This window comes from Panthera uncia (assembly GCF_023721935.1).
Source record: "Panthera uncia isolate 11264 chromosome B3 unlocalized genomic scaffold, Puncia_PCG_1.0 HiC_scaffold_1, whole genome shotgun sequence".
NCBI lineage: Eukaryota > Metazoa > Chordata > Mammalia > Carnivora > Felidae > Panthera > Panthera uncia.
The window spans coordinates 73370545-73380541 of NW_026057582.1; the positions used below are offsets into that span (position 1 = coordinate 73370545).

The window sequence follows — 9997 nt, forward strand, 5'->3', positions numbered from 1 at the left end:
TGGTCACTATGTGTCAGAATTGGGTCCAGAGTTTTGTTCCCCATCCTCATAACCTCAATAAGGAAATGAAAACCCAACAGAGCTGTGAAACTTTTCTCGGAGCCAAGAAGCAAGCTGATGACCCAGATTCATTACAATATTAACATTTAGGGTTTCCAGCCAGCAGCAGGACCATCTGTACATAATGTCTTTCTCAAAGGTTGTCACTTCCCTGCTCTTCACATTCATTTGAGCCAAAGCACAAGAGTGAAGCTGGAGGGAATTATTAATCAGAGAGTTCCTGACTTCTCTGTTAATCTCACTCTCTTCCTTCTGAGTGGATGTGAATCATTCCAGAGCAAAATCAATGAATCAATCCATTTCAATTTCTTGGACATACCACCTCAACCCATAAGCTTAGATATTAGCAAATTGTACAACTGGTGAGTTTTAAAAGCTCATTAATCAACCTTTTTCTTTAGGTGGGAAATGCCAATCAAGAGGTTGGACCAAAAACTTAAAATAACTCTTCCACACTGAGAGCCATTTGCCCTGCTCTTCTCTCATCCTCTCCAGTCATCCTTGCTTTTTCTCTCATCTCTGATGTCTCACTACAGACATCCCTCTTTGCTTCCTTTTCTCCTCTCTTTCTTTACTGTGTCCCAAGGCCACACTATTATATACAAAGAAACAAAATACATAGCAGCAAGTACCAACTGTAACTTTATTTACATGCTTACAGCCTCATGGACTTCCTTTCATTGTAAAGAACTTGGAGAGTAGACTCACACAGCATCAAGATATGTCACATACAACTAGCCATTTAATCACAATTGTGTTCCGTTCTTTCTACTACAAATGGGTACAAAGAATTTTCTCATTCCCTTTCTGCATACTCCCCACTCTACATATAAGTTTATGTACTGGCACGATAAGAATGAGTCAGTGGATTCTGGAGGTTAAAGTGGCAGAGCATCTAACAAAACAAGTGTCTTTTCCCACACATGTTGCTTCCAGTAAACCCTTAATCTTTGGCAAAAGTGTTCCAGGTACAAACTCCTAGGAGCAAGCTTTTTCTGTAACAGCCCGGAGAATAAATATTTTAGGCTTTTCAGGACAAATGCAACTACTTAACTCTGCCATCATAGCACCAAAGCAGCTACAGACAACACATCAGTAAATGAGCATGGCTGTGTTCCAATAAAACTGTATTTACTAAATAGGCCATCTCCTGCCATAAAGCATACTTCTCCCTATCTGTCATCTCCCCCACATAAAGAAACTTCTCCATCATTGTCCTTCATTTTTTACAAGCTCTTTCTCTAGTTTTTCCTCACTTCCTTCTCACTTCCATGCTAACTCTTCTCTTGTCCATTCTCTAGGTAAAATCTCCAGAGGATGGAAAGAGTCAACAGCACATCGTTGACTGAGTTCATTCTCACAGGAATTCCCTACCCACTCAGACTAAGGACATTTCTGTTTGTGTTCTTTTTGCTAATCTACATCCTGACTCAGCTGGGAAACCTGCTCATTCTAGTCACTGTCTGGGTAGACCCGCAGCTCCATGCCCGTCCCATGTACATCTTTCTTGGTGTTCTCTCCGTCATTGACATGGGCATCTCTACCATCATTGTCCCCCGCCTCATGGTGAACTTCACTCTAGGCATCAAACCCATCTCCTTTGGCGGCTGTGTTGCTCAACTCTATTTCTATCACTTTTTGGGCAGCACCCAGTGCTTCCTCTATACCCTGATGGCCTACGATAGGTACCTGGCAATATGCCAACCCCTGCGCTACCATATTCTCATGAATGCTAAGTTGAGTACCTTGCTTGTGACTGGAGCTTGGGTGGCAGGATCCATCCATGGGGCCCTCCAGGCTATCCTAACCTTCCGTCTGCCCTACTGTGGGCCAAACCAGGTAGATTACTTCTTCTGTGACATCCCTGTGGTTTTGAGGCTAGCCTGTACTGATACAACAGTCAACGAGCAGGTGACCTTTGTGGACATTGGGGTGGTGGTTGCCACTTGTTTCTCCCTGATCCTCCTCTCCTATGTACAGATCACTCAGGCCATCCTGAGAATCCGCACAACTGATGGGCGGCGCCGAGCCTTTTCAACCTGTGGGGCGCACGTAACCGTGGTAACCGTGTACTATGTGCCCTGTGCCTTCATCTACCTGAGGCCTGAAACCAACAGCCCCCTGGATGGGGCAGCTGCCTTATTTCCCACAGCTATCACTCCTTTCCTCAACCCCCTCATCTACACTCTGCGGAACCAAGAGGTAAAGCTGGCCCTGAAGAGAATGATAGGAGGCCCTGGGACTAAGAGTGAGGTTTGAAAGTGTCTGTCCCCCACTGGTGAAACCTTCAGTTTATCCTAATGCTTACATTTCAGTGAGGTTTTCTTTATTATTATTTTTCTCTTTTATGTAGCCATATAATATCAATACAATAAGATCAAACACAGTTTTAAGTAAAATACCACTTTCTAGCAGTTCCTTGGTATCCCCGTCAGACAAACAACCTCAGCTACTCCAACAGTAGAAAGTGAGACTAAAGTCACTCAAAAGCTGGCACACTTCCACATCCAGAGAACTGACAGAACAAAAGCACCTAATGGGCTTTTCAGCCTCTAGGCTTACATTGGCCAAGCTTAAGAAGGACTATAGTTCTTTTGATGGAAGGATGTTCCTCTGTTCTGTTCCAATTGGATATTAACTTCAACAGCTAATGCTAGAAGAGAAACTATAGATGCCGTGCTACATGCATGTTAACAGGCCTGGCTCTTGGGACTTCCTGAGGTCATCATAGGATGTGGGGAGGAACTAAAGTGCTTCCTCTCCCTTGCCTGCTGAAGAAATAACACTCCCTTTAAACTGGTGTTTTCCATGAATAGACACTTCTCTAAAGAAGACATCCGGATGGCCAACAGGCACATGAAAAGATGCTCAACGTCGCTCCTTATCAGGGAAATACAAATCAAAACCACACTCAGATACCACCTCACGCCAGTCAGAGTGGCCAAAATGAAGAAATCAGGAGACTATAGATGCTGGAGAGGATGTGGAGAAACAGGAACCCTCTTGCACTGTTGGTGGGAATGCAAATTGGTGCAGCCACTCTGGAAAGCAGTGTGGAGGTTCCTCAGAAAATTAAAAATAGACCTACCCTATGACCCAGCAATAGCACTGCTAGGAATTTATCCAAGGGATACAGGAGTACTGATGCATAGGGGCACCTGTACCCCAATGTTTATAGCGGCACTCTCAACAATAGCCAAATTATGGAAAGAGCCTAAATGTCCATCAACTGATGAATGGATAAAGAAATTGTGGTTTATATACACAATGGAATACTACGTGGCAATGAGAAAAAATGAAATATGGCCTTTTGTAGCAACATGGATGGAACTGGAGAGTGTGATGCTAAGTGAAATAAGCCATACAGAGAAAGACAGATACCATATGGTTTCACTCTTATGTGGATCCTGAGAAACATAACAGAAACCCATGGGGGAGGGGAAGGAAAGAAAAAAAAAAAAAAAGAGGTTAGAGTGGGAGAGAGCCAAAGCATAAGAGACTGTTAAAAACTGAGAACAAACTGAGGGTTGATGGGGGGTGGGAGGGAGGGGAGGGTGGGTGATGGGTATTGAGGAGGGCACCTTTTGGGGTGAGCACTGGGTGTTGTATGGAAACCAATTTGACAATAAACTTCATATATTGAAAAAATATATATATATTTAAAAAAAAATAAAATAAACTGGTGTTTTCACAAACCAAACAAATTAAACAATACCTCCCCAGCAAAAAGGCAATGAAGTCTTTTCAAACGTCTCAATAATAAATTCCCCCACACCAAAAAGTAAAGCTCAATATGAAATTTCCCATTGAAAGAAAATAGGGCAGGCACCTGGCTGGCTCAGTTGGTAGAGCTCATGGCTCTTGATCTCAGGGGTTGTGAGTTTGAGCCCCCATTGGGTGTAGCTATGGCTTAAATAAATAAAATAATAGGACAATTAACCAGGGAACCGAAATACTTTTCCCAAATGAGTATTTCATATCCATTTAGATTTGTGAGCTTGACAAGCTTTCATTAAGTTAGCTGGGGCCTAATCAATGTGGGCAAACTTGGTGCGGTATCTGTTGTTTCAATCCCTTCACACCTCCAATCTTATTCTGTTGTGATTCTGCCTCATTCTCCAGCTTTTCATAGTGGATGGTTGCTTATCCATGTGATGAATGATATCATGTTATCTATAAAACAAAGTCTCTTGGGCATAGCCGAGAGTCAGCAGTTTGGGCATGTAAATGTTCATTTCCAAAGGAAATTAGGTTCACCTAATTGATATAGGAGACCAAAAAACTAACCATTCTCCTTTGGATGAAGCTGACACAATTTTTCAGCATTTTGTTCACAAAACAAACAATATACTGGATATCAACTCCCTTACACTAAAACATTACTTCTGAAATCTTGGTCTTTCAAAATATTTAATAAATAAAATGACTAAACTGTGAATTACAAAAATAAACTTAGAGCTACAGCTGATAACCCAAAAATATTTCCAAAGGCTATTATACATCTTGCTCCTATTTTCCCAGGTGCCTAGCACAATGGTTATCATACCTGTTGTTTTAACAATTAATCAAATAACATTAATAAATGAGAGTAATAAAAAATTATTTTTTAAAAATCAAATAACATTAAAATGATCTGTAAGTGTATAATAAAAATACAGATCAAAATGGAGTAATTCTGAGGCAAATATTTGTGGGGTTTTTGAATTTCTTTTAACATTTATTTATTTTTGAGAGAGAGACAGAGCACAAGTGGGGGAGGAGCAGAGAGAGAGAGGGAGACACAGAATCGGAAGCAGGCTCCAGGCTCTGAGCTGTCCGCACAGAGCCCACCACGGGACTCAAACTCACGAACTGTGAGATCATGACCTGAGCCAAAGTTGGACGCTCAACCAAATGAGCCACCCAGGTGCCCCACATTTGTTTAAAAAGTAGACTGGACTCTACTATGAATTTGTTAAATTAACCTGTATTAAGTGGAGCGCAGGATGGTGGATGGTAATTTGTAGTACAACAGACTACAAGAGGATTGAAATAGAGAACTTTATCACTCACAGGTCCTGGAAGAATTACCCAGCATGCCTCAAGGAGTCACATGGGAGATCAAGGCAGAAAACAAACAGAGGCAGGACCTGGGGCACATGTCTTTTTTCAGGTCAGTAGGTGGAATGTTTTGGGGTTCCTAGACTAAAGCCAGATTAATCAAACCAAAAGAGCAGGATTTTAGTAAGCCACAGAGGACTCTTATTTAAAGGATACATAAGGGGGAATTCCTGGGTGACTTAGGTAGTTGACCATTGGACTTTGGCTCAGGTCATGATCTCATGGTTCATGGATTCGAGTCCCATATCAGGCTCTTCACTGGTGGCACAGAGCCTCTGTCTCTCGGCCCCTCCCCAGCTCAAGTGCTCTCTCTCTCTCATTCTCTCTCTCTCTCCCTCTTAAAAATAAACATTTATTAAAACTTTAAAAAATAAATGACACATAAGAGGAAGCTGCTAGGAGACAGGGGAGACTGTCGATCACAAGGGCTGTTGGGAAAGTCATATCAGGAACTTACATTTCCTTGTGGCTCTGAGGCTGCTATCCAAGGCATGAGCTTGCAGGAAGGACTAATGTCAGTTTAAGATTCCTGTGGGCTTCTTGGCTGTTGTACAGTAGGATGAACAATGGTGCAGGCACTATGGAAAACAGTATGGGGGTTCCTAAAAAAATTAAAAGTAGAATTACCAAATGACTCAGAAATTCCATTTCTGGGTACATACCCAAAAGAATTGAAAGTTGGGTCTCCAAGAGATATTTGTACACCCATGTTCATCGCTGTATTGTTCTCAATAGCCAAAAGTGTCTATTGATGGATGACTGGATAAACAAAATGTGATATACACATACATTGGAATATTATACAGCCTTTTAAAAGGAGGTAATTCTGACACATGCTACAACATGGATAAATCTTTAAGATATTATGCTAGGTGAAATGAGCCAGTCACAAAAAGACAAATACTGTATGATTTCATTTAAATGAATTCCTAGAATAGTCAAATTCATAGAGATAGAAAGTAGAATGGTGGTTGCCGGGGGTTGAGGAGAGGGGAGAGTGGGGAGTTGTTGTTTAGTAGGTATAGAGGTTCAGTTCTGCAGGATGAAAGGAGTTCCAGAGATGGTTGCACAAGAGTGTGAATATACTTAACACTACTGAACTGTATGTTTAAAAAATGGTTAACCTGGTAGGGGCACCTGGGTAGCTCAGTCGGTTAAGCATCTGACCTCAGTTCATGTCATGATTTCATGGCTAGTGGTTTTGAGCCCTGCACTGGGCTTTGGACTCTGTGCTGACCACTCAGAGACTGGATCCTGCTTTGGGTTCTATGTCTCCATCTCTCTCTGCCCCTCTCCAGCTCGTTCTCTCTCGCGCTCTCTCTCTCTCAAAAATAAATAAATATTTTTTTAAAATGGTTAGGCTGGTAAATGTTACATGTATTTAACCACAGTTAAAAAATAAAAATACAATAAGGAACGGGGCTGGGGAAAGATTAAGGAGAAATATAGATGAAAAAGTTAAGCCATATGTTCATTGATGCTGACTTAACATGAGGTGTCATTCCGCTGCTCTCATTACTCAAGTATGTTTGTAAATGTCCATAATAAAAGATTTTTTGAAAGCCATAGCTATGAAATTCTCAGGAAAGAGTTTTCTGAATAGAGGGAAAGGCTAGTACAAGGCCCTGGGGTGGATAAGAGTTTGGCATGTTTGAAAGGAAAGGGATGTCATTGAAGTGTAGCGCATGGGGGAGAGAGTACACGGTTATAACACAGGTGCAGGCAAGGGTTGGAGCACAGAAAACCTTGGAAACTACGTAAGAAGTTTGGATTTAATCTACTATGATGGCCATTGTTAGTTTTCAATCGCTGTGTAACAAGTGATCACAAACTTAGCTGAAAACAAAGCCCATTTATTAGCTCACAGTTTTGTAGGTCAACAATCCAAATACCACATGACTTGGTTCTCTGCTCAGTATCTCACTAGGCTAAAATCAAGATGTCCCTGAGCTGCATTCTCATCTGGAGGTCAAGGTTCTCTTCCAGGCTCACAAGGTTGTGGCAGAATTCAGTTCCTTGCAATTATAGGACTTAGGTCCCTGTTCCCTTGTGGGCTGTCAGCTAGAGGGCACTCTCAGCTTCAAGAAGCTACCCAAATTCCTTGCCACATGGCCTCTTCCATATTTTTTTCTAAGTTGTTTAAGTTTATTTGTTTTAAGTTTATTTTGACAGAGAGGGAGAGAGAGAATCCCAAGCAGGCTCCACACTGTCAGTACAGAACTCGATGTGGGGCTTAAACCCATGAACCATGAGACCATGACCTGAGTAGAAATCAAGAGTCAGATGCTTAACTGACTGAGCCACTCAGGCATCCCTGGCCTCTTCCATCTTTAAAGCCAAAAACAGAACTCTACCTCACCTAGAATCCTTCTTGTGTCTCAAATCTCTCTCCCAATGAAGAATTCAGTCCTTTTTAAGGACTCACCCAATTAATCTAGGCCCACAAAGGATAATCTTCCTATTTTAAGATCAATTCATTTGGGACCTTTAATTACATTTGCAAAATTCCTTCACATTAATACCTAGAAGAAATTTTGATTGTGTTTGAATAACTGGAAGTAGGTATATACACCAAAGGGCAAAAATCTAATCCTGGAAGTCATCTTAAGCAGATGCTTAAAAGCTTCTCAACTTTCAGGGCACCTGAGTGGTGCAGTCAGTTGAGTGTCTGACTTCAACTCAGGTCATGATCTCACTGTTCTTGGGTTTGAGCCCCACATCTGGCTCGCTGCTGTCAGCCTGTCAGCGCAGAGCCCACTTCCAATCCTCTGTCCCCCTCTCTCTGCCCCTCACCTGCTTGCACTCTCCCGAAAATAAATAAATACTAAAAAAAAAAAAAAAAAAAAAAAAAGCTTCTCAACTTTCATACGTGACCAAATGGATGCATTTCTAGAAATCAGCTGCAAGAGATGCCATTACCAGTCTTTGGGACACTTCAGCTTTGAAACCAGGCTGTCCCCCGCCAGTGACTGAGGCAGCGGGGACAGTAAGATCAGGCTATAGCTGCTGGACTCCAAATTAGGCAGTCTCTGCCCCAGGGCTCCCACTGGGCTGCCTGAGACCTCAGAACTGCACACTGCAGTCTAAAGCTCTTCCTACCCACTCTTCTTCCTCATCTCTCTGGGCCTGCTGTTCTGATTCTTAGAGTCTACTTCCTGAAGAATCTGGATTAAAATACCTAGCCGTATAGAAACCTCAGTGTCATCTTCCCTTTCCTGAGAGGTGAAAGTTTACTTTCTCACTGGCAGGTCTATACTAGCCTGTTTCCTTCTTTCTTTTTTATAAAGTTCATTGATTTTGAGAGAGAGAAAGAGAACACAAGCAAGGGAAGGACAGAGAGGAAAAGAGAGAGGATTCCAAGCAGGCTCTTCACTGTCAGCGCAGAGCCCAACACAGGGTTTGAACTCAAACTGTGAGATCATGACCTGAGCTGAAACCAAGAAAGAGTCAGGTGCTTAATTGACTGAGCCACCCAGGCACCCCTAGCCTATTTCTTTCCTTTTTTTTTTTTAATTTTTTTTTAATTTTTGAAAGAGCACACAAGTGAGAGGTAGAGAGAGAGAGGAAGAGAGAGTACAGAGCCTAAAGCAGGGCTTGAGCTCACACAGTGAAATCATGACCTGAGCCTAAGTTGGATGCTTAACAAACTGAGCCACTCAGGCACCTCTGGCCTACTTCTTGAAGAGAGATCCCAGTGGTACCCCTAGGACTGTCATACCAGGCATGTACTCCATTTTGCAATCTTGGGATGCCCTGCTTACCAATTTACCATCCATTATCCACACAAGACTAGAATTGTCAGTGTAACTCTCCTATCATTGCCTCTGTAAGTAGGCAGAGATTTGTCTGGTTTGTTCACCACTGACTCTCCAGCACTAAGAAGAACACCTACCTGGAGGGGCACCTGGCTGGCTCAGTCAGTATACCATATGACTCTTGATCTCAGAGTCTTGAGTTCAAGCCCCATGTTGGGCATTGGGCTTACTTCAGTAAGTACTTGTTGAATTAGCGAATGAATATAAGTAAATCTCTTGCCCCTTCACTTTATAAAAGGAGACAGCACCCCTGCCCTTCTTGCACCTCCCAACTTCTGTCATCTGTACTTTCTAAGTGTCAAAATCAATAATATTTCTATTTTATTCCATAACCATTAGTAGACTTGCCTTACTCTGTTTATGGTGATTCCAAATATAAAAAACCATTACAAATCATTTACCTAAAGGATGTTACATTATGACTGTGTAAATATTGTTCACACAGCCAGTTAAGAATGCTATGACTCTACACATTTTAATTGCCTACCTTTCATGTTTTCTTGCTCTCCATTTCTTTATCCTCAAGTTTTGACAAACTCCTAATCATCATTTCTATTCTAAGGAATTCTGTTTTTCCTCTAGAGAACTCCCTTTGAGACCTCTGCCCTCCATCTCAGGCTGTACTGGTTGTTCTCATTGGCTGCCACAACTGTCATCCTGGGTATTTCTTATAGATTGGATCCTTTTGTTATCTGACATCTGTGTCTTAATCTTTTTTGTTTGTTTGTTTTTCATGTTCATTTTTATAGAATGGATTTTTTTGAGGGGGAGAAAGAGCACAAGCGGGGGGAGGGGGTGGCAGAGAGAGAGGGAGAGAGGATCCCAAACAGGCTCCACACTGACGTCAGTGAGCCCAATGTGGGCCTTGAACTCATGAACCATGAGATTATGACCTGAGCCAAAGTCAGATGCTTAACCAACCAAGCCACCCAGGAGCCCCTATAGAATGAATCTTAAAATAACTTTCTAATAAACAGTACATGGACTGTAAAACTTCTGGATCCTAACATCTAAAAGTGTCC

At 42.0% G+C, this 9997-nt stretch overlaps 1 protein-coding gene across 1 annotated transcript; it reads left to right on the forward strand.

Annotated features, from left to right (window-relative positions):
- Positions 1-1377: 1377 nt before the first annotated feature.
- On the forward strand, positions 1378-2547 carry LOC125909005 (olfactory receptor 10G3). Its single transcript, XM_049611944.1, has one exon. It carries the CDS (start codon positions 1378-1380, stop codon positions 2317-2319), a length of 942 nt encoding a protein of 313 aa, XP_049467901.1. The 3' UTR covers positions 2320-2547.
- The last annotated feature ends 7450 nt before the right edge of the window (positions 2548-9997 follow it).

Coding starts and splice junctions, on each gene's coding strand:
- LOC125909005 (XM_049611944.1), top strand. CDS start 1,378: ATGGAAAGAGTCAACAGCACATCGTTGACTGAGTTCATTCTCACAGGA.